The sequence below is a fragment of the Sitophilus oryzae genome, unplaced genomic scaffold, assembly GCF_002938485.1.
Source record: "Sitophilus oryzae breed Bouriz unplaced genomic scaffold, Soryzae_2.0 scaffold_1621_pilon_pilon, whole genome shotgun sequence".
Classification (NCBI taxonomy): Eukaryota; Metazoa; Arthropoda; class Insecta; order Coleoptera; family Curculionidae; genus Sitophilus; species Sitophilus oryzae.
The window spans coordinates 29,802-56,131 of record NW_022146305.1 but is presented as its reverse complement, the minus strand read 5'-3'; the positions used below and the strand labels follow the sequence as shown (position 1 = coordinate 56,131).

Below are 26,330 nucleotides of genomic sequence, written 5' to 3'. Positions count from 1 at the left end.
CATGATTAAACATCATCAGAAAAGTCATTTACCGCATATAGGGCTCTCTCCAGTAAGTATCATTTCAGAGCTTTGCGAAATGCGGGAAAGAATGAAAGCGACTTGATATTCAAAGGCAGATGATTGTGCATTTTTTTGGCATTGTACGGTATTGAGCCTTTAACTAGTTCTGAGCTCGGGGTTGGCAGATAAAGATCGTGCTCCGCATTCCTAAGTGGATAGTTATGAGATGGCCTTTCGGGAATAGCAGATATGTGCTTGCGGATTAAGCAAACGGATTCAAAAATGAATAAAGAAGGAAGAGTCAGCATTTTGAAATTTTTAAAGAAATTCTGGCAGTGAGTTCTACTGTTCAGTCCCAATAAATATCGAACTGCTTGCTCTCTTTTGAAGTTTGAAAATACGATCAAATTTTGTTGCGCAGCAAGTACCCCAGAATGGAAGGGCATAACGAAGATGTCGCTCTAAAAACTATATTAGTGAATTTCCATAGTCTATATTTTCTATTATAAAAACAATGGTATGCTTTTTTGTGCTATATTTTAATTTATAATTTATTTTTTATAGGCATATCAGCTTTTACCTACATCCCGAGATACAAATACTTCGATTTTAGCCCTTCGTACGCCAATGAACATCTAGTTTGGTGCGTTCCTAGTCCAGAAATTATAGTACCGTTCACAAAATTATTAAACCCGTACAACAAATGCGTTTGGGTACTCTATGGCCTCTCTTTTATAATATGCAGTCTGTTGTTTTGGATATTTAGCAGAAGATCAAAGAATGAACCAAGAAGGAATAAGAAATTATTGAATATCTTTATGAAACTCGGCACTGGTAAGTACTTGTGACACATAAAGGTGCGTATTCATTATCTGAACGAACGAACGAATGTTTGCTAGTGGTATGGACGGGGACCGCACGATAGAACCGCACGAGAAGACCGGAGGCATTTGTTGGTGAACGCCTTTGATGTACCGACTCGAAACGGATGGTCGAGCGAACGAACGAACGAATGGCCGCATGCGTTCGGTCTCCGTCTAAAAGGTGCGTATTCATTATCCGCACGAACGAACGAACGAACGAACGAATGTTCGCTAGTGGTATGGACGGGGACCGCACGATAGGACCGCACGAGAAGACCGGAGACATTTGTTGGCGAACGCCTTTGATGTACCGACTCGAAACGGATGGTCGAGCGCACGACCGAACGAACGGCCGCATGCGTTCGGTCCCCGTCTAAATATACCGCACTTTCATTCGTTCGTTCGTTCGGATAATGAATACGCACCTTAAATATACCGCACTTTCATTCGTTCGTTCGTTCGGATAATGAATACGCACCTTAATACTAAATTTCTTAAAAAAATTGGGTTTTTGCCACTAGAAGAAATAAATATACAGGGTGGCGCCTCTCACACGCCGCGGAATCTCCAAGAAGAACGGTAGTTTATATCGAAATTAAATTTTGGCAGCATATGTAGGTTAACTAAAAGCATTTTATAAAAATATATAGAATTATACAGGATATCCCCAAAAAAAGTTACACATCAAAGTTGTGTTTTTTCTAATGGAACACCCTATATATTAATTGATTTTCGGATTCTAGGAAAAAAATAAAGGTGAGTTTTATTAAAGAAGCATATACCTAAAATCTAAGGATTTTGACATATTTCACATTTTGTGAAAATGAAGAGTAAATTTTAAATTTCGATAACAGCTACCTAAATTTTAGTTGACCTTATATAGCCTGATATTTAATTTCAGTAACGATTGTACGTTAAACCAAATTGAAATTTGACCCGAAAAGTTATACAGGGTGAGACAAAATTAATATAGAACATTAGTAACTTTTAAAAGCAAGTTACTCCTTTATTTTAAATGGAACACCCAGTCTATTTTTCCGGTGTTCAATGGGGATTTTATATATCTTCAAAATATTATTAAGGTTGCCTACCCCTCAGACAAAGATTTTCCTAGATATTTTAATTTTTATGATTTTGCGTCAGTGGATCTTTATTCTTTGAAAAAATCTAAGGTGGCTGTATGATATACCTTTTGTTAATTTAACAAAAATTAAAGATTGTAGAGTAAAATACTCAACGGTGTCTAAAACATATTAACATTAAACAAGAACTTTTTGTCGGTTGAACAAATTTGTTTTACTAGTGCTGTTGACAAATTGTTCTCCCTTGGATCAACGCAGTTGTTTTTACAAAAAATAACTCTTTCATTTTGTAGAATTTCTTGTAGTGGTGATAAACCAAGAATTATTTTTTGAAGAAATAAACCTGCTACAAATTACATATCTATACTAATATATCAAGTCCTTAAGTGACTGACATACTGATTAATCACGATCCTGCTCAAAACACTCAACGTAAGAAGCTCAATTTTGGCATACAGGTTGATTCTAGGGTGTAGAGGTTCGATAAGAAGGGATTTTTCGAAATTCCAGTTCCAAGGGGGTGAAACCACCCCTCAAATATTACAATATTTTTTATTTAAAAAACGGTCAAGTTTCCGAAAAAACGCTTAAACACGTATATTTTATTTTGTTTTTTTACATATTTTAAGATGTTTTAAAAATATATACATTTTTTGAAACACAAAATCTGGTCATTGATTAATCACGATCCTGCTTAAACTGTTTGACGTTTAAGGCTGATTTTTGGCAAACGGATTGACTGTGGGGTGTAGAGGTTCGATAAGGAGGGGTTTCTCGAATCTCAAATTCCAAGAGGGTGAAAACGCCCCTCAAATATTACAATATTTGTTATTTATAAAACTGTTAGTCTTTCGGGAAAACGGGACAAGCATAATTTATTTGTTTTTTTATATATTTTGAAATCTTTTAAAAAATCATACAGGGTGTTCCAAAAAGTTGGGTAATTTCTTAACCACGATTCTGCTTAAACTGCTTGACGTAAAAAGCTTATTTTTGGCAAACGGATTTTTCGAAAGTCAAATTCCAACGAGATGAAACTACCCCTCAAATATTACCAAGTTATATAATAATATCGCCATATTGTTTTTTCTCATGCTGACATAAATGTGAGAAAATTTTATCCAGTTTGTATGTTAATGGAAAGTCTTGCTTTGCTTTATCATCACCATTACAAATGATTAATTCGACGCGAACGAAGTCGCTGGTACAAGCTAGTTTATTTATAATTTTGTTATATTTTTTAGATGTAGTGGGACAGTCCAGAACTACTCATATACCGAAATCGTACAAAGTACGAATGGTGTATATAATGTGGATGATATTCACTATTCACATGACCGCTATGTATTCCGGAAAATTATTTTCAATGCTGACACTAGTTGACCGAGATGTCAAATATAACACGCTTGAGGATGTCCTAAACAGCAACTTGAGGTATACTTGAATTAAGAATTTGATGTAAAACTTAGTATAAAAAATAGTATTTCTGTTTTAGTGTTACTGTATCTGTATCTAAAATTTTGAGTAGAAATAATTCTAACATATTCTATTTCAAATTTTATAATTGTAGTGTAAAAAATAAGTGGTTGTAGTCTTATATAAACATTATTATTAGTTATTTTTTTATACAAGACGATAAAGTGGTATTTAGTTCGATTGCTGCCAAAAGTCACTAACTTACTTTTTATTACTTCCGAGAAAAATGCATCTAAAGATGAATTGCATTGCATAAAGATGTTATAGTTAGTAACTATTCGGTATTAAAATAAAACATAAACAGCCAGAAATCGTAGTTAATGACTTCGGTAGGTAAGTCGATTCTCCGCTTCAAAACATAGTTAGTGATTGAATTTGGTTGTTCGGAAAAATGTTAGTTAGTGACTTTTGGCAGCAATAGGACGATTTTATGCAATTGTATCGTCGTGTATAAAACAATATTTTTTTCCATAGCCAGTTACGTTTTAAAAAATAGTCAGAAATTATTATTTCAAGGAATTTATTACAAGTAGAAAAAATATTATGCTGGGTTGTAGTGATGGGAATACCGGTTCCACGTGAGTCGCGTTACAATAGCGACCGTTCCAGAAAAATACAGCGACAAAATACCGCGATTTTGTAACCGAGGTTCCGGCTTCCAAAGTGTCGAGGTCCTCGCTAAAAGTATATCTAACTTATCTATATTGGTAGATTAATGTAACTTTTATCCGCCACTCATTTTCCAAATATCGTGTTTATAATTGTGTATAGCCAATCTATCTCATTTTTAGAAAAACTATGACATTCCTTGTTATTTTTTTTCTTTATCAATTTTGGTTTAAATAAAATGAACGGCTCATATTTATGTGTATTGCAATATAATATATTTAATGTTAAAATCAAGAACAAAGTCCAAACCATGGTCAAAAAAAAATGTTTATTGGTCTAACCTAACCTTAAAAATAGATATAAACAATAAAACTTATATAAATGTATAAAAACAAATAAAATATTTTTATTTTATTTTATTTGCTTTTGCGTTTCATCTTTCAAACAACACTATTTTATACCATGCCTAGTACATACTAAAAATCGCTATTTCGAAAGTAACGTAGCGACGGAAGCACTGACGCCAGTAGTAACCGATCATATCGCGACAGGCAAAACCGAAACCCTAGAAGCGCTCCAGCGACTACTGGAACAAGGTACGTAGCCGCCAAGGTCGAGCGTCGATAATCAGTTACAGCAGTTAGTTCTGTTCGCGACAGGGAACTAAAACTCTAGGAGCGCGACGGCTGGAGCGAAGTAGGTCGCCGCCGATGTCGAGCGTCGATTCCCAGTTACAGCAGTTACTTCTGTTCGCGCCAGGGAACTACAACTCTAGGAGCGCGACGGTTGGAGCGAACACATCGCTATGCGGTTACTACGGTTCGAGCTAACTTCAAGTGCGATTATAAATAATTTATTTGCAAATTATAAGTAATTTATAATTTTGTCGTCATTATGAATTGTTGTCATTAATTAATGTCATTATGAATTGTGGAGCGCGACACGACGTTACAAAAAAATACCGCTCCAAAATCGCGTTACTCAATTACCGACACATCACAGGGTTGGCGTTGGTTTCTCTATGTAATTTGACAAATAAATAAAGCTGTCTCTTTAGTTGTCAGTTTTGAGTCAATATTTTTTAATTCTCTTTCGTGTCGATTGCTGATTGAATTGGAGTCAGAAATGGCTCAAAACAAAATAAGTAAATTACCAACAGATATTCAGGCTGAGGCGACAAACGCCATATCCAAACTGCTTCCATTTAAATCCCGAATAACTTATGAAAAGGAATACAAAAATTTTCAAAAATGGAAGCAATTAAAAAACGTACGAGAAGAAATAAAGTTTTTAACCTATCCTCGCTGTTAAAGTATCATTTAATCTAAGTACTATTTTATCTACTATTTTTGATAGATATAAGGCAATTTTAACAGTTGCTATGGAAAAAATAATGAATTATGTATCTTTTCAGATTGCAAGTGATGCCATGGATCCAACTGCTTATAAAACTCGATTTTTCCGCATCTAATCATACTTCCTTTGTTATGGAAAATTCTAAGATGTGTGGTCTATTTTCCGACTGTCTGGAAAGGGTTGTAGTAACGAGAGATTCGGCCATATGCCTACCTACTACATTTATAACGTAAGCATTACTTAAATAGTGTGTTTTAAAGATAGGGTAAAAAACAACTCTTCTATTAACCCTGTATATTGCTATTCCGAATTAAAATCAAGGAAATAGGACTAAAAATTAAAAAAATAACATTTTAAACTATACCAACAATTTTTCCGTTCTATTTTTTACATCAGCTTCACGATTTAATTACGTCTCGTGATACTTAATTTATTTATTTATTAACGAGTCGTTGTAATTTTCCCTATAGCTTGAATTTTTTAAGTGCAAGCTAGAAACACTTGCATTTTGGTAAAAATAAGTGGAATTGAGTGGGTATTCGATAGTGGTCGCGCTATTAGAACTCTGAATTCAAAAATCGATATCTCGAAATCTATTAGAAATAATAGATTGTAGTTTTTTCAAGAACTTTGTTAATATTTTTGCTGTATTTTCTTTGTAGACAGTATGTGAAAATCTTTATCAATAAAAAAATTACACGATTGCTGTAAATTGCTATGCTCTAAAAGTAAATGAATGGATTGTTTACAATTTTGAATGGAAAAAACAACCTTATCGAATTTTTCTTATGTAAACATTTTGTAAAATATCCAATCTTGAAAATAAAAAAAAGTTTTATTATCTAAAGTGGTTCTCGAGTTATGGTCTGTTATGTGTTAAAAAGTTGAGTTATTAAATTATCGCGATTACTGACGTTTTCTCGTTATAAAAAAATGACACCCTAACGATATCCTTATAATTCCATTCCAGATGCTCAGAAACATGTCTAATGATTTTATCTAGTTATCTCTTGAAAAACAAATCTTTTAAAAATAAGCGGTCTTACTTTACTTGATAGGGAAAGGCGTATCGGCAACGCCGCAACAGCACACCGTCGCGCGTGACGTCGGTCGGTCGCATTTCTCTCACTCCGACTTAATAAGATCCCTATGCGATTTACTTCCACACATGTAAATGCCGACCCAAAAGTAACAGTTGCAAGCACGGTATGCAGCCTCAATGACAGTATGAACAAACGTCTGCAGGCATTTATAGCAGCCAGGGGATTCAATACAAAGTATTACGGTATTTTTTACAATTTTTTTTCTGTTTGTATACTTCAGTATTACAGATGTTTTCCCTAATATCGTTAGTTCTGTTATCGTTATTAATGTTTATTAAAACCAGAGCTGTATCGTTAGACTTTAACGTTTTTTTTTAATTTAGTATAGAGTATCCGATGCAGCGTAATATGACCTTACGAAAATAGTCATCAAAAAAATCTCGTCTTTTTAAAAAAATACATCAAGAGTAATGATAGCTGAAAAAATTGCAAATTGATCGTGATCAGTTCATTTCGCTCTTAAAAATTAACCAAAGCATGCATTGACGTGATCCAAAAAACAAAATGCTCAGGGGACATGGTTCTTACCGTAAAATTATATTTTAGGAAAATTTACATACAGGGTGTTTTAAAGTTAGGATAAAAAAACCAACTCCTCGATTAATCCTGTATAATATGCCAATTACTAAAGTTTACAAAAAACTGAGTTTACGAATTAAAGTTCATATAATTATGTACAGTTTACTAAAAAATTCATGAAAATAGGGTTAAAAATAACAAAAATATAACACTTTAAATTTGAGCAAAAATTTCTCTGTTGCGTTTTTTTTTGCATCCGATTAACTGCAACTTAATTTATTTATTTTCTTCCAGATATCTCGAACAATATCACCTCCCCCTTCAATGCCTATCCAAATCAAAGTTCGTAACCATCCCAATCACTATGATCACTAAAAAACACTACTTCTTTGGCCCGGAAATCGCCAAAAGAGTGGCACACTTATTCGACGCAGGACTAGTACAACATTGGAAGAAACAAGCTTTGAAGGAAACCAACATGAATAACTCCACCCCGTATAGCGGGCTTAAAATAGACTCGATAAACGACTATACAGGGTCGTACAAACCGATTTCTATTGATAATTTGAGACCTGCATTGAGTGTGTTGTTGTTCGGGCAGGTGTTGTCATTTATAGTGTTTTTGTGTGAATTGTATTGTTATTATAGAAAACTGAATCAGGCTTATAAAGAACAACGTTTGGTTTTAAGAAAATAAAAAGAAATCGCTTAGGTATAAGGATTGTACTGTTAGATATTATACAGAGTGTCCAATAATAGAACTAGTAAGTATTTTTGTTTCATACATTGATGTGTAGTGATTAATAGTTTCGATGTTAACTATATTTTGATTTTTAATAGTTATTTTTTATACAAGACTATAAAATGGTATTTTATCGTCGTGTATAAAATAATATCTTTTTCCATGGCGAGTTACGTTTTAAAAAAGATTCAGAAATTATTATTTCAAGAAACTTATTACGAGTAAAAAAAATATTGTGCTGGGTTGGCGTTGGTTTCTATGTTTTTTGACAAATAAATAAAGCTGTCTCTTTAGTTGTCAGTTTTGAGTCAATATTTTTTAATTCTCTTTCGTGTCGGTTGCTGATTGTATTGGAGCCAGAATTGGCTCAAAACGAAATAAGTAAGCTGAGGCGACAAACGTCATATCCAAACTACTTCCATTTAATTCCCGAATAACTTATGAATGAACAGTGCTTTCCATAAAATCAATAAAATGAAAATTATACGAAATAAAATAAATGTACTGATTTCTTTCGAAAATCGACAACTATGAAAATATGAACCCTTCCCGAACACAAACGGTACATTTTGAGACAGGAAATTGTAGAGAGAAACAAGCCCTATAACATAGGATACAACATTTTAATGAACAGTGCTTTCCATAAAATCAATAAAATGAAAAATATACGAAATAATATAGATGTACTGATTTCTTTCGAAAATCGACAACTATGAAACTAGGATCCCTTCCTAGACACAAACGGTACATTTTGAGACAGGAAATTGTAGAGAGAAACAAGCCCTATAACATAGGATACAACATTTTAATGAACAGTACTTTCCATAAAATCAATAAAATGAAAAATATACGAAATAAAATAAATGTACTGATTTCTTTCGAAAATCGACAACTATGAAACTATGATCCCTTCCCTGACACTAACGGTACATTGTGAGACAGGAAATTGTAGAGAGAAACAAGCCCTATAACATAGGATACAACATTTTAATGAACAGTGCTTTCCATAAAATCAATAAAATGAAAAATATACGAAATAAAATAAACTGATTTCTTTCGAAAATCGACAACTATGAAACTGTGATCCCTTCCTGGACACAAACGGTACATTGTGAGACAGGAAGTTGTAGAGAGAAACAAGCCATATAATATAGGATACAACATTTTAATGAACAGTGCTTTCCATAAAATCAATAAAATGAAAAATATACGAAATAATATACATGTACTGATTTCTTTCGAAAATCGACAACTATGAAACTGTGATCCCTTCCTGGACACAAACGGTACATTGTGAGACAGGAAATTGTAGAGAAAAACAAGCCCTATAACATAGGATACAACATTTTAATGAACAGTGCTTTCCATAAAATCAATAAAATGAAAAATATACGAAATAAAATAAACTGATTTCTTTCGAAAATCGACAACTATGAAACTGTGATCCCTTCCCTGACACTAACGGTACATTGTGAGACAGGAAATTGTAGAGAGAAACAAGCCCTATAACATAGGATACAACATTTTAATGAACAGTGCTTTCCATAAAATCAATAAAATGAAAAATATACGAAATAAAATAAACTGATTTCTTTCGAAAATCGACAACTATGAAACTGTGATCCCTTCCTGGACACAAACGGTACATTGTGAGACAGGAAGTTGTAGAGAGAAACAAGCCATATAATATAGGATACAACATTTTAATGAACAGTGCTTTCCATAAAATCAATAAAATGAAAAATATACGAAATAAAATAAACTGATTTCTTTCGAAAATCGACAACTATGAAACTGTGATCCCTTCCCTGACACTAACGGTACATTGTGAGACAGGAAATTGTAGAGAGAAACAAGCCCTATAACATAGGATACAACATTTTAATGAACAGTGCTTTCCATAAAATCAATAAAATGAAAAATATACGAAATAAAATAAACTGATTTCTTTCGAAAATCGACAACTATGAAACTGTGATCCCTTCCCTGACACTAACGGTACATTGTGAGACAGGAAATTGTAGAGAGAAACAAGCCCTATAACATAGGATACAACATTTTAATGAACAGTGCTTTCCATAAAATCAATAAAATGAAAAATATACGAAATAAAATAAACTGATTTCTTTCGAAAATCGACAACTATGAAACTGTGATCCCTTCCTGGACACAAACGGTACATTGTGAGACAGGAAGTTGTAGAGAGAAACAAGCCATATAATATAGGATACAACATTTTAATAAACAGTGCTTTCCATAAAATCAATAAAATGAAAAATATACGAAATAAAATAAACTGATTTCTTTCGAAAATCGACAACTATGAAACTGTGATCCCTTCCCTGACACTAACGGTACATTGTGAGACAGGAAATTGTAGAGAGAAACAAGCCCTATAACATAGGATACAACATTTTAATGAACAGTGCTTTCCATAAAATCAATAAAATGAAAAATATACGAAATAAAATAAACGTACTGATTTCTTTCGAAAATCGACAACTATGAAAATATGAATCCTTCCCGGACACAAACGGTACATTTTGAGACAGGAAATTGTAGAGAGAAACAAGCCCTATAACATAGGATACAACATTTTAATGAACAGTGCTTTCCATAAAATCAATAAAATGAAAAATATACGAAATAAAATAAATGTACTGATTTCTTTCGAAAATCGACAACTATGAAACTACGATCCCTTCCTGGACACAAACGGTACATTGTGAGACAGGAAATTGTAGTCCATAAAATCAATAAAATAAAAAATGGAAGCAATTGAAAAACGTGCGAGAAGAAATAAAGTTTTAACCTATCCTCGCTGTTAAAGTACATTTAATCTTTTGATAGATATAAAGCAATTTTAACAGTTGCTATGGAAAAAAGTATAAAAATATTATATTTATTATACTTTTCCTAGCGGAAAAATCTTAATAAGCTTTTATTTAGTTTATTATTTCTTCTTGTTGCACCTAGTTTGTATATCTCGAGTACCTTATTCGTTTTGATAGAAATATAAATAATATTATCCTAAAAAAGTTAAGTTGAATATGAATTTTCAACAACTCCTTAATATTTAAACAACACACTTAACTATTGAAACGAAATAATATTAACGACTCTTTTTTAATGGCCCTTCAAGATTAAACTATAAATAATACAGTGAATTATATTCCCATTAAAATACAGAAGGATTAAACCCGGAGCGGACCGTTTTAACAAATTTCTTTCTCCGAAAGCACAAAAAAGTTTTTTTGTCCCTCCACGATAGAGCGCAAAAAAGGATCCATATTTTCCCTACCTCGCCAGTAAATTATATCTCGCCCGCTGTCATTTGTTATTAATATTTATGGGCCGGCTGGAAATATTTTTGTGCCATTGTTGAAAGTTTAGTTTAATTATAGTCTGTGGGATTATTCGCGTGTCGGGGAACGGCTAAAACGAGCAAGTTTTCGGGTGAAAGGAAAGTTTTCACGTGATACAGAACAGTGCAGAAACGTTTGAAATGTTTAATACCTCGTATTTAGAGGTTTAACTTGTTATTTTCTTGTTTTCCAGGAAATATTATAGGTTTTCTGACGTTTTAATGCAGAATTGCATTATTTTTTTCCGCCAATTTTAGATTTTTAAGGTAGCTATCTGTCTTCTTCACTGCGACCTTCTCAGATCTATTGTGGTCTTCATCTGATTCTTAGGTTGCATTATACAGTCTTATTCTTTTCAAGAAGTCTAGCCATTTGGAGGCTGTACCCTCCTATATCAATACCTTTCTTTGTCAATGACTTTGAATAAGAAGACTAAGGAAGGAGCATAATGCTATCCATGTATTCATGCATGGTGGGCGGAAAAGGCACCATAAAAGCTCTCTAGGGTGGGGATCCTTGACAGTTCTGTTTGACGATTCATTTGACACACTTGAATTTGATTTGAAATTTTGTGGATTTGTCAGTCTTTACGGAGCTGATTTTATGTTATTTATTATTTATTCTACTACTGATAATTGTATAAAGGTAGTAAATCTAGATGGAAATTGTGGCAGAACTTAAATTAACAGTGACACTATCGCGATTTATCGAAAAAGACTCTAAAATAGTTGGTTGTGTAGCGTGCGGTAGATCTCGGCAAAAATTGAGTGAAATAATGGAACAACTTTTCGCTAGTAAGTGACTATATAATATACATACGTGTAGTAAACCGATCATTCATGAAATTCACTTAAATTAACTAAATTATATATTTTTCTTGCATTTTAGCTTTTATTTATTACTTGTCAAAGATTAGATTCAAAGAATTTAGATACGTTAATTTGACTTACCTGCTTCAGTAGCGTATGGGATGTTTGTGTTAATAAATACTTATAACTTATCTATTATTATTAGAATTATATATTTTTATAACAATTTTAATAATTACCAACATTTATTCACAACGTAAAATAAAACAACAAATTATTGAGTCTACCCCACGTCTACCCTACATCATAGTTTTACATTTTTTAAATGAAATTAGAACGACACTGATAAACCGGAATTTAAGTCGGCCATATTTGAGGCCCATCGCGGTGTACCTAAGATTTTTGATATGCTCCTTCCTTAGTCTTCTTATTCAAAGGTCAATGACCTATCATTGCCTAGTAGTGATGTGTCGGTATTTGAGTAACGCGATTTTGGAACGGTATTTTTTTGTAACGTCGTGTCGCGCTCCACAACGAATCAGAAACCTGTTATTGAAGAATGACGATTATAACAATATAACGACAAAACTATAAATTATTTATAATTTGAATAGCGCCGTGTTTCGCTCCAGCCGTCGCGTTCCTAGGGTCGCGAACAGTAGTAATTGGAACTGGTAAGTACGTAGCGTCGCGCAATCTCGACCGCTTCGTCTGTCGCGAAGAGATGTAACTGGTAACGACCTAATACTGCGACGTATTTCGCTGCAGTGGTAGCGCGACTGCTGGAGCGCTCGTAGGGTCGAGTTTTTGTCGGTCGCGAACAGTAGTAACTGGAACTGGTAAGTACGTAGCGTCGCGCTTTGATCGGTCGCTGTACTAGGCATTTTTGATTGATAATAAATACATGTTAGGTACATTAGATAGTTACAAATAAACACTTTAAGAAAAACAAGAAAAAACAATAACCGAAAAAAAGGATATTTGTAAAGCTACTTTCAATTGATTAAAAATAAAATCCCAATTAGAGGTATATAGTTAGCAAGGAAAATTTTGCTGTTTTTTCTTATTATTTCTAGATGTTTACTCATTTTTTCACTTGTCGCACAAGGCTGAACGATCAGGTGCGGTAGTTGCTAGATAGCTGTTCTGTGACTTGTGCGTTGAAGTTGTTCTCAATATCGCTAAACTTTTTAACAATTATGGTGTACTCACTTGCAGAAAAAGTGGAAATAATCGAACTTTATTTTAAAAATAATGAATGTGGCAATCGGGTTGCGTAGATATTCAATGAACGCCATCCTGACAAACACCTTTATGGCAAAATTGTTCGCGAGTTAGTAGAAAAATTTCGCGAAACTGGTTCCGTTATGAATAAAAAGAGGCAGAGGGAAAATCTTGTAGTAAATGAAGCTATGGAGGTATTCGTAATGGGCCAAGTTACCATGGATAGTACGCTGAGTACAAGAAAATTAGCCAATGAGACCGGCGTGAATCGTACAAGTATCCAAAAGGTATTAAAAAAACACAAGTTCCACCCGTACAAAATTCAGTTGGTACAAGAACTCAACGAAGACGATTTTGATCGTCGCGGGCTGGTATTTTTGGAAATTCTATTGTGGGTCAGTTTTAGAATTTTTTTAGAATTTAGAATGAGTGGGAGGGGGGTTAATCACTTCGACCTTACATATCCATTGTGTCCCCCTTTCTTGAATCATAACTCATCATACAGTCCCAGGGCTTTGACAAAAGCCAGTATCTGGGACGGTTTTATAGAGGGTAGTTCTCCATCTCCAATATCAGTCGTACCAAAATTCATGGCACGAATGGTTGTCGTCTCGGCGCACTCAGTGATGAGGTGTACTGGTGTTTCACCATCTTCCCCACAGAATCTGCATTCGCCGTTTCTTTCGTTCTTAGTTTCAATCAACTGAGGTGTTCATTGAGGAGACAGTGTCCTGTTAAAAACCCCGTGACAATCCGAAGATTGTTCTTACTCAGACCCAGGAAGATCTGTGATTTTTATCTATATCATAAGCCCTCAGAAACTTCTTCGAGTGTCTTAGACCATTGCAAGATTTCCATTCCAGGTTGCGGATGGAATCTTCCAAGTTCTTGAGTTCCGCCTTGAGTTGGTTACCACTTGGAAAGCAGAACGGTTCTGGTCCAGTTAGTGGAGTGTTCGCTCCTTTCCTAGCTAGATTATTTGCTTTTTCATTGCCTTCTATCCCTTGGTGAGCCGGCACCCAGTGTAGGAGGACTTTGTTTTCTTTGCCTAATTTATTCAGCTTCTCTAGTGGGTCAGTTTAGAAATAATAAAGAAGAAAAAAAAATAAAAAAAAAGTGGGTCAGTTTAGAAATAATAAAGAAAAACAGCAAATTGGTCGAAGGAATTTATCCTTATCATTTACTCTGATAAATGTTTAAATAAACTTTTCAAATTTCAATCCTTCATATTTTCCCAATGACTTGACCGATTTTCAAAAACGAAGCGGGGAAATATAGAGGATAGAAAGCTCTTTTCATTGCGACACCATTTGACCCCCCTTCCCATTTGAAAAAAGTTGGGGGATGATACCCCCGTTTAGAGGGTTGAAGATTTTGCAATCATTTTTGGAGTTGTCCCCTACACAAACAAAATTGACGTGTTTTTGGACTTTTTGAAAAAAAGAAATATCCTGGCCGTTATGCCTTGCGGAACGTTTTCGATGGGCCCCCTTTATTAATAAGATTAATATTAAGTTAGTAACTAACCTACCTATCTCATCAATATCTATAAATAGCCATATCAAATTAAAAAATGAATTTTGTAAAAGCTTCTTAGTTTACAAATAAAAGTATTTCTTGATTTTTTTTTACTTTCGTTTTGACTCTTAATTGATATTGCTTTTTACCTTAGCTAGTGGCTTTCCTCCGGATGCTATACAATTGAGGGTAAGACTAGCTCCTTCTGCATAGGCTTCTGTGATGTCTTTCTTCACTGGACCCAGGCTATCAGTAATTTGAACGCCAGATGGAGGTACTGCAACAAAAGAAAAGAGAAATTAGAGTTTCAGCCGTTAAATTATAAACTCTTGTTGTTAATAGTAGACAAAATTATATTTTAACTCGATGACCCAACCAAGAGACCTTATAATAATGATAGCTCCAGTATATAGCGTTTAACGCCTTCGGAGTAGCAAGGTACAGCTTGCCATACTAGAGCCGTTCGGTATACAAGGAAGGTAATGTGACTAGCACTACGCTTCAACCGCCTAATATTACCTCAGGATTGTGAATCCCAAGTACTCATTTAAGGCTGAGTCGACCTAGGTACTGTTTTTACGAAACTATTTTTATTTTAATAAAAATAGTCGGCTGATGAAATGCCGAGTGTGGGATTCGAACACACTACCTTGAGATTGGTAGACGAGAGCCTGTACCTCTACGCCACCGGGCACCTTAGAGACCTTTTTTACGTAAAAAAAAATGTCGTAAATGTGTTTTTTTTACTCAGTAGTGTTATACAGGTACGGACGAAAAGTTATTACTCTTCAAAACAGTTAAAAAATAAGTAGGTGGCGCCCTTCATAAGTAGGAGGCATATTAACATCAAAATCAAATTTCCCCTGTCAAACAACTCCCAGACACCAATTTTAGTCCAAATATTGACGTTACTTCAGAAATTATTTGGAAAAAATAAAAATTAAAAAAAAATGAAACTTTAACTCCCTCTATCTCCGAAACTAAGCATTTTAGGACATACATTTATACGAACTTGTTTACTTATTTCTATCTGCAGAATATGCTGCCAAAGTTTCCAGAATACAGTCCGGACCACCCTGTATATAACATGGAAAAATATTAATAGAGTAACAGGTTCAACTAGTGCTACTTTGAAAAAAAATATTTGCTTACTAATGCAAAAACAAAAATAGAGCGATCCAAGTGAAACATTTAAATTTCAGTGATGTTTCTTGCGCACCATCAGAGACAAGGGTTCGAGTTTTTCAAGATTAATAGACGTGCTTTCACCCTCTTCACCCTCTTCACTCTTCTTCACCCCTTCTGTCGTCTAACACGTGCCGAATAATCCACGTGGAAAAACGACGTCAAAGATCTCATTGATATATCGATGGCGTTGTAAGTAAGGGCTTGAAAATGTGACTGAAGCCCTTAGTTCAATACCTCTTTAAATACTAAAGCCTACAATGATTAAAGAACACAAAGACGGGTGTGTAGAATGTTGATTAAGTGTGTAGAAGGCTTGATTAAGGTTTGCAGAGCTTCAGCGTTTGCCATAAAATAGCGAGCAATTTGTTACAAAACCGTATAAATTATATATCACTGTAATAACAAAACTTCAATCTATTTCCGTATTGTGACGGAATTTTAAATTGTGTCTTTATTTTCGAGAAAATTTAGTCCAAAGATAAGGAATATTTTGTTGATGTTTGACCATCAAAATCTTAAAAATAAAGAAGTTGTCTAAAAATGTGCTTCAATACGGATATAGTATTAATTCTTTATCTTTAATTTCCTTCTTTATTTGTGTAAAAATACCTAGCCGGTTTTACATAAAACGTTAAATGCCGAACGTTTTTTTTTGAGACTTGAGACTTTTTTGAGAGATTTGACACCAAATGTACCCTAATAAATAACTGCAGAAAGGCAGAAGGCAGGAACAAAGAGAAGATGCAAGAAATGATACCGACTTGGAAGTTTTATTACGTGCGTGGAAGAGAACGATGGAAAGATCAGCACAAGGAAACTTGAGGATGAAATAGGAATAGATCACACTACAGCGTTTCGAATTTTGAAACGAAATAAATACTATTCCTTCAAATATGAAAAGCAGCAATAGCTACGAGATGGGGACGAAATACGGCGGCAGGCGTGTTGTTTTGATATGATGGAGAGAGCAAACACGGATAGGGAATTTTTAAAAAACATATGTTTCACTGACGAATGCACGTTTACCTTAAATAATGAACCCAATGTTCAAAATTATCGATATCGGAACAAAGAAAACCAACACAGGTTTGTCGAAACAACGACGCAATATCCACAGAAAGTAAATGTTTGGGCAGAGATATTCGAACACAATATTATCGGGCCATTATTTCTTACGCGAAATTTAAATGCAGAATATTATTTGGAACTACTCGAAAATCATATTTTACCTGCTTTACATAATGCCGCTAGGGAAAATCAGGAAGTTTGGTACTAAATGGATAACTGCCCGGCACATAGTACCCTGGCTGTTCGGGAATATTTAGACAATAGTTTTAACGGAAACGTTATTAGCCTAAATCATACAGTAAATTGGCCAGCAAGGTCTCCTGATATTTCGCCAAATGATTTCTTTCTCTGGGGCCATTTAAAAAACAGGATATACAAGGATAAAAAATACCCAAATATAGACGAGTTAAAAAATGCTATTTCTGCCGAATGCAATAGAATTTCAGTTTACCAACTAGCGAATGTAAGAAGAGAATTTTATGATCGCCTGGGTTATTGTCTAGCAGTCGATGGAGGAATATTTGAACATCTTTTTAAATCCTAAAGTTCTAACAATTTAATAGTACCTAAATTAATAAGTTATTGAATATTGTAATAATACTATAATTAACCTTGAAATTGATTACTTTATTTTACTTTAATTCATATTAATTTGTATTTATAAATACATCTTTAAGATTTCCGATGTAGGAATGAATTTTCAATAATAATAAAGCACTAAAAAAAATTAAATGTCTGAAATGACAACTTCATTTGACAGTTATCTTTTATCTTGACTGGTGCTTATAAGTAAATACAGGGCCATAAGAAAACGAGCTAATCAAAAACATCTAAAGTTATTCTTTTGAATGTGGGTTTTAGTGCTCTTCAATAAACCTAAATAGAATTATTCTCTAAAATAATTAGGGAAGCCAATAATTGACCCCATTAAAATTTACATGGGATTTCCTATGTCCCGTCCGACGATGTAGAATGTAGAATGTTTAGGAGGGGAGTTAATCACCGCGACCTTATAGATCTATTGTGTGTTCCCCTTTCTTGAGTTATAACGAGTTATAACTCATCATACAGTCTCAGGGCTTTAAGAAAAGCCAGTATCTGAGACGGCTCCACCCGTCCGACGATGCAACACCCGATATAATGTTGCATACTTAACAGCTTTTATGTGCTCGAAAGAGCGAGAGCCTTAATATTCAAGGTGTTATTGTCTCTAACGGCAGTGCGAAGCATGCAAAATGATTAATGGCGGATCAAGGCTTCGTCTTACACCAGTTTTTTTTTAAATAAATGTGTTGGCCACATAGATGACAAGATTAAATTGGCAAGGATGCCATTTATATTAACCTGACACAGATTTGGATATTTATTATCCGTAGGTGCTAGTTGGTCAGACAAGCACGAGAAATTCTGGTCGATAATTCTCGTGCCTCGAGAAATAAAAAAGGAACGAGAGACTAGAAACAACAAAAAAAAGTTGTAAAACAGGAAATAACCGAAAATAATTGAATACGTCAATCAATCCTGATTTATGCCTAGATCATTATATACTTACGTGGATAAGTAAATCACTATGGAAACCGTCGCAAACATATCAACGACTTCCATTTATCTTCTTTTATTGTTGCACACTTTGTGCTTCTACTTTATCTATCCTTGTCGAGGACCTATTGTCCACGCGTCAAATTTTAACATTAATTTTAAAAATTTAATTTGTAAAATGCATATATTTGAACAATAAATTGAACGTTTAGTGTCACAAAAATTAAATTATATAAAAAATACATTTAGTCACTCAGTACAAATATCAATATTCTTAGGAAATCTAACCAGAAAGTATGCATATGGTTTAATATAAATAAAAGAACAACTGAATACTTTACTTGCATATGAAAAGATAATTCGGGGATCTCTATATTAGATCTTCCACACACCAAACACTTTCTAGTCATTTTTACGAGTATTTAGAAGGTCCAACAAAAAAAATAGAAATATAATTGCACAAACTTAAAATTAACTTCTCAATGAACACACTTGCATACTTGGCTGTTAAAAAGCGGTCGATAAAAGAGTAATTAATACAATTTTTAAAATATAAAACGCAAAAAACAAGCATCGTTACACAATGGAAGTAATATTATGACATATGATTATGACAATATGATCATAGATAAAAGAAAATAATCTTCCATATGATGACAATGAAAAGTTGGTTTCCATAACAATGTATAATTTGTACTTTCTAAACCGTATAAAATTGTGATTATTTTCGAAAAACGTGCAACTTTTAATGCGCATGCGCAAAGAAGGTCATCGTTAAAGGCAAACCTATTAAACGTTTCATAAGTGCAATAAAGAACGTTTGAAAATGGCATGTCGTGATGTTGGAGACATATTTTTTAATGCTAAACTTATGGCGTTGATTTATCCATGTAAATATAGATGATCTATGGGATTTATGTCATATACTAACACATCAATCTCGTTTTTTATCTAAAAAAATAACAAAATTATAGGAGTGAGCCACTTTTGTAAAACACTCGGTAAATTAAATATATATTTGTTTTAATATTGATATTTCTGGCATACAAAACATTTTGATAAAAGTTAGAAAAAAAATAAATCTAGAAAAATATATTTAAACATTTTTGTGTTAAAGAGCTTTTACTAGAACCTTCCATTAAATTTCTAAAAAAATAAACATTTCTTTCCTAGCCTGTTCCCTTTTGTCGATAATTATAAATTTAGATTTAAGAAAATAATCTCCAGCGTCAAGCAGCCGACTAATTGGTCTGCTGCAAAAACTTTTTTTTGCTTTGCTTCTTTACACATTTTTCCTTTTTTCTTCAATCTTCCTCAAACTCGGTTAGGATAGATATTTAACGTAAATTTGCCTTAAGCCACTCGGGGTAGTTTAGCCTGCTTTATTCTCGGTAGTTTATTTTAATAAAAGTTTACTTTAAATTAGACGGAAAAGACGGAGAAAGATTTTTTCATTATCTTGGAAGAGACGCAGTTCAAGTCGAGCTAAAAAATTCTATTTAAAGATTTCAAAGTTTACTTTTTATATATATTTTTTGTAAATTTGGTATTTTTATTGTTCTTTTAACCTGATGTTATCATTAACTTTTTCTTATTATTTTGTAAGATTGACCTCTAGTTTAAGGAATATTTGATATTCTTAAAATCCTACCGACTGAGCCATATTTATTCTTCAGGGGTAAATAAAAGGAAAGTCAGATTAATTACATCTACAGGGTGACTCTTAAATAAGTGCAAATATTTTTAGAGGTAGTATATAAACTAAGGATGTTTTCATCGAAAAAAAACTTTGAAAATTTGATTTCTTGGCAACATAGGTGTAGTACATTAAATTTACAAGAAAGAAAACACAAAAAATCATCCAGCGATTCTCAAAATTTAAGCAAAAAATAGTTTTTTTGGAAATTTTCAAACTAAAATAAATGGGTTATCTTGGACTTATTTTAAAAAAAGGTCAAGAGAAAATATGTTTCTTTTGTTCAGTTCTACCAGCCCTGACAGACAATAAGTACAAATATTTTTAGGAGTAGAACAAAGGTAGTAGATTAAATTTACAAAAAAGAAAACCCAGAAAAGATCGGGTGGTTCTCAAAATATAAGAAAAAAAATTTTCGAAATTTTTAAAATAAACTAACTCCGTTATTTTGGACTTATTTGAAAAACGGTAAAGAGAAAATATATTTATACTAGCGTGTACCAGCGACTTCGTTCGCGTCGAATTAATCATTTCTAATGGTGATGATAAAGCAAAGCAAACATTTCCATTAACATACAAACTGGATAAAATTTTCTCACATTTATGTCAGCATGAGAAAAAACAATATGGCGATATCATTATATAACTTGGTAATATTTGAGGGGTACATTCATCTCGTTGGAATTTGACTTTCAAAAAATCCGTTTGCCAAAAATAAGCTTTTTACGTCAAGCAGTTTAAGCAGAATCGTGGTTAAGAAATTACCCAACTTTTTGGAACACCCTGTATGGTTTTTTAAAAAATTTCAAAATATGTAAAAAAACAAAATAAATTATGCGTGGCCAAGCGTTTTCCCCCGAAAGACTAACCGTTTTTTAAATAACAAATATTGTAATATTTGAGGGGAGTTTTCACCCTCTTGGAGTTTGAGATTTGAGAAACCCCTCCTTATCGAACCTCTACACACCACAGTCAATCCGTTTGCCAAAAATCAGCTTTAAACGTCAAGCAGTTTAACCAGAATCGTGATTACTCAATAGTTATATTTTATGAAACACCCTGTATAAATTTATAAAAATCTGAAGATATGTAAAACAACAAAATAAAATATACGTGTTTAAGAGCTTTTCCCGGTTTTTAAATAAGAAATATTTTAATATTTGAAGGATAGTTTCACCCCCTTAGAATTCGAGTTTCGAAAAATCCCTTCTTATCGAACCTCTACACCCTAAAGTCAATTTGTTTTCCAAAAATCAGCTTTCTACGTCAAGCGCTTTAAGCAGGATCGTGATTAATCAATTACCAGATTTTTCGAAACACCCTGTATTACATTTTTAAAAATTCTTAAAATATGTAAAAAAACAAAATAAAATATACGTGTTTAAGCGTTTTTTTGGAAACTTGACCGTTTTTTAAATAAAAAATATTGAAATATTGAGGGGTGGTTTCACCCTCTTGGAACTGGAATTTCGAAAAATCCCTTCGTATCGAACCTCTACACCCTAGAATCAACCTGTGTACCAAAATTGAGCATCTTACGTTGAGTGGTTTGAGCAGGATCGTGATTAATCAGTATGTCAGTCACTTAAGGATTTTATATATTAGTATAGATTATTTACTTTTACCAGTCCTGAAAATATTTGCATTTATTTAACACTCACCCTGTATGTAGGTGTTCTCCTTTTTTGTCATTTAGCAAAAAAAAAACTCCTACTTCATTTCACCTCTCTGTTAGGTGTGAGATAATCTTCTTCTTAAAGTGCCTTCTCCATTCAGTGAAGATCGGCAACAACCATGGCAAATTCTTCTCTATTTTTCGCTCTTCTCAGCAAAGTATGTGAGTCCAGGCCTGTCCAATCTCTGATGTTCTTCAGCCAGGAGCATTGCCTCGTCCGGGTCCGCGCTTTCCCTCAATTTTACCCTCGATGATGAGCTGAAGGAATTCATACTTGCTATGTCTCATGATATGGCCCAAATAGGCTGCTTTCCTCTTTTTTATTATGTCGAGGAGTTCTCGGTCCTTGTTCATTTGGTTTAGAACTCGTTCATTGTAGTAAACGCAACTTATTCATTGCGTTTACTTTGAGTGTCCACGACTCAAGCCCGTAGAGAAGTGTGGAAAGTACGTAGCACTTGACGAAGTTGTCTTTTATAGGGATGATGAGACGTTTATCGCACAGTAGGTTCTGCAGTTTTAGGAAGTTTGATCTAGCCATCTCAATTCGAGCTCTGATCTCAATGTCTGGGTTTAGGTCTTCACTAATCCAACTGCCCAAATATCTAAACTTTGAGACTCTTGCTATTGGTGTCCCACCTACGACTACCTCCGTTGCCTGTCTTGCATCTCTATTTATCACCATGACTTTTGTTTTGTTTGTATTTATCCTGAGACCCATTGAGTCGCCCACCGAGGACAGTCTATCAAGAAGTCTTTGCAGGCCCTCAGTGGTGTCTGCAATAACGACGGTATCATCAGTTAATCAGCCTGCCATTCACTTTTATGCCGTCTTCTGATCCCTCAAGCGCATAGGGCTCAATACGCATCCTTGCCTAACTCCACGCTTGATAGGTATTGCTGTTGTTTCAGTGTCCTGTAATTTTACTGTCGCTACTTGTTGTTCGTATAGCTTTTGGATAATTTTCAGGTCTTGGGTATACAGGCCTCTTCTTTCAAGGATGCTCAGCAATTCCCTGTGGTTGACGGAGTCGAATGCCTTCGTGTAGTCTATGAAGCATAGGTGTACCTCCTTTCGTTGATCTCTGCACTTCTGCAAAAGCACCGACAGCGCAAACAGGGCTTCTCTCGTCCCCAGTCCCTCGCGAAATCCCATTTGCTGTTCACTTATGTCTAGATATTAGTGAGATAATACTCTGATAAAACACTCAGAGCAAATAGATTCGTAAAATACGCCAGCTGATTTATTAAACTGATGTTCAAAACTAAAGTTGTAGTTGTAGGTACTTTGTTTTGTACTACTTTTTCCTTTCGACTGCGGTTCCCGGAGTTATGTGTTCCAGTTTATCGCTCCGGTAAATTGTTTACAAGTCGGCCTGAGCGAACGGCCAGAAACTTGGCTTAATATCCGCACCTCTAAAATAATTTACGTTTCCACCCAGCCGAACAGTTTCGAGGCTCTTATAAACTTGAACAACTCCGGAGCGATCGTAAACGTTTTGAAATTCATAGCTGAAAGTGATTTAGCTGAATTAATAGACAGAAAAAAAACGGTTTATTTCTTACTGAATTAACATAAGCTTATATCGTTTTGGTTATGCTAACCATAAATAGAGCCTACTCTCTAGACTCTCCATAGAGAACTCTCTTGCAGGCCCTAGACATTCAATAGTAATTTTATAGAGCTACAAATTTAGTTTATTACCTACTTCAGAAATTATTTGGAAAAAATCAAAATAAAAATGAAACTTCAACACCCAGTATCTCCGAAAGTAAGCATTTTGGGATATACATTTATAGAAACTTTTTTACTTATTTTTATCTGCAGAATATGCTGGCGAAGTTTCCGGAATACAATTCGGACCACCCTGTATATGTGGTCAATTATTGTGCTGAAGCCACTTCTAAAGTCTGCTTGTTTTCGTAGTGGTGCAGCGTCTAATATGTTTTGTATTTTGTTATTTATTTTCTGTCTTTTTTATAACATTATATTATATATTTTTCATACTATCATCCTGTATGACTGTTTAATATTGTGATTTAAACCAAGATCAATTACTATTGATCGAGTTTATCGACATTAACGCACAAATTATCAACTATCAACTCATTCTACCACTTCTATCACTTAAATTTTGCATCTCCCTCATTCAAATTCAATTAAACACCATTAAAATGAGATAGAATACGCTCCAGACGCCTTCACTCAACTTTATAGCTTCGTTCAAATGGAGACCAAGATGGAAATAGTTGGGAAAACTTCGTCGGAAAGAATTAGTTCCTGGATTTTCCAGAAGCGGAGGAAATAAAAGAATTTCCGTTTAATAAATGCCAAATGGCATTCGGGGTAAAGTTTCCTTGTTGTCGATGGCCGGGACACAATAATCTGGAAAACAGCAGTTGTGGCTGATACAAGAAATTAACTTATAAACATAATGCGTTGCCGAATACGGGTGTTTTGTCTTTCGTTCAGAATTCGATACTTAACGGTAAATCGTCTTACAGTTATTGTGAGTGTGCTTCTTGTTTTATAAATTCGGTGAGTCTGTGCTCACGGGCAAATTAATTTACCTTTATTTACATTTCATTTAATTATCATTTATTGGTATATATTTCGTTTATTCTTTACTGAGCAATTAATTACTTATTACAATATGGGTTTTATACCTAGGCCTTTTATCTGTCGTTCAGATAATAGACACTGTCGTTCGTGCCTAAAGATACTGTCGTTCAGTATGATATTATTATTCCCGTCGTTCGGTATAATTGGCATTGTCGTTCATGCCAAAACACTGTCGTTCAGTATGATTAATATTATTCATGTCGTTCGGAATAATTGGCATTGTCGTTCATGCCAACATACTGTCGTTCAGTATGATATTGTTATTCCTGTCGTTCGGAATAATTGGCATTGTCGTTCATGCCAACATACTGTCGTTCAGTATGATATTATTATTCCCGTCGTTCGGTATAATTGGCATTGTCGTTCATGCCAAAACACTGTCGCTCAGTATGATTAATATTATTCATGTCGTTCGGAATAATTGGCATTGTCGTTCAGTATGATTTTGTTATTACTGTCGTTCGGAATAACTGGCATTGTCGTTCATGCCAACACGCTGTCGTTCAGTGTGATCAATATTATTCCTGTCGTTCGGAATAACTGGCATTGTCGTTTATGCCAGCATACTGTCTTTCAGTATGGTATTATTATTACTCCTGTCGTTCGGAATAATGGGCATTGTTGATAATGCCAACACCAGACTGTCCATCAGTATATTATGGCCACTAATAGTTGTAATAATTAAAGTAGTAATGCTCAATGATTAATAATTAAGGTAGTTATGCTCATTGGGTAATGATTGATAATTAATAATTAAGGTATTGATGCTCATTGGTTAATTGGTTAAATGATTAATTAATTAATAGGTAGTAAAATGAATAAAATAAAACTCAAATTAAATTTATTTATTTGGCTGAATTCGTTTGCTCAGATACTTTTTCTTTAATTACAGGTAAAGACCTAAATGCCTCCACAAAGACGGTCAACTTGGTTATTCGTTAAGACAATTCTATTAGTTGTATTGTAAATTGTAATTAGCGCCTACGTTTGGTAATTAAATATAAAAAAAAATAAAAAAGAAAGAATCACAGAATTAAGCCGTTCTTACATAAATTATATCCTAAAATGCTTAATTTTGGAGATACAGGGTGTAAAAGTTTCATTTTTATTTCGATATTTTCCAAATAATTTCTGAAGCAACGTCAATATTTGGATGAAAATTGGCGTCTGGGAGAATTTGATTTTGATGTGATGATAAATAAATTTTTATTTTTTAAATTAATCATAAATTTTTCTTCGAAAAAATTATGATAAAACAGTTTCTCTTGAACTGTTAGCACAAAAACATTTCAAATTTATTTTTTCTGTTTAATAACTATTTAGTCAACATGTTTAATTTATGTCAATGATGACAGGTATTGATAATTTCGATTCCAAATATCTAGAGAACCATTACTCATAGCGATTTTTACCAAGAGATCGTTTTTACGAAAAAACCGTCGCAAATGTATATTTTTTTACTTAGTCGTTTTATACAAGTACGCACGAAAAGTTATTACTCTTCAAACTAGTTAAAAATATGTAGGTGGCGCCACCTACAAGTAGGAGTCATATTGACATCAAATTCAAATTTATCTTGTCAAAAAACTCCCAGATACCAATTTTCATCCAAATATTGACGTTAGTTCAGAAATTATTTGGAAAAAATCGAAATAAAAATGAAACTTCTACACCCTGTATCTCCGAAACTAAGCATTTTAGGACATACATTTATACGAACTTTTTTACTAATTTTTATCCGCAGAATATGCTGCCAAAGTTTCCGGGATACAGTTCGGACCATCCTGTATTTACGAAAAATTTAGAACCCCAAAATTGTATTTTACATTCTTCGTCATATAAATCACTATTTTTTTCCACCGATGCACAATA

The 26,330-nt window shown here is 33.7% G+C and overlaps 1 protein-coding gene across 1 annotated transcript in view; it reads right to left on the bottom strand.

The window, feature by feature from the left end:
* LOC115880277 (nephrin-like) overlaps window positions 1–22,520 on the bottom strand; it is a 275,606-nt gene extending 253,086 nt beyond the window's left edge. The window contains exons 1-2 of the mRNA XM_030897460.1: window positions 22,328–22,520; window positions 14,819–14,946 (exon numbers count right to left, since the gene is read on the bottom strand). Coding sequence (XP_030753320.1) covers window positions 14,819–14,946; window positions 22,328–22,520 — 321 coding nt within the window. The remainder of the gene's footprint in view (window positions 1–14,818; window positions 14,947–22,327) is intronic.
* Between the last annotated feature and the right edge of the window lie 3,810 nt (window positions 22,521–26,330).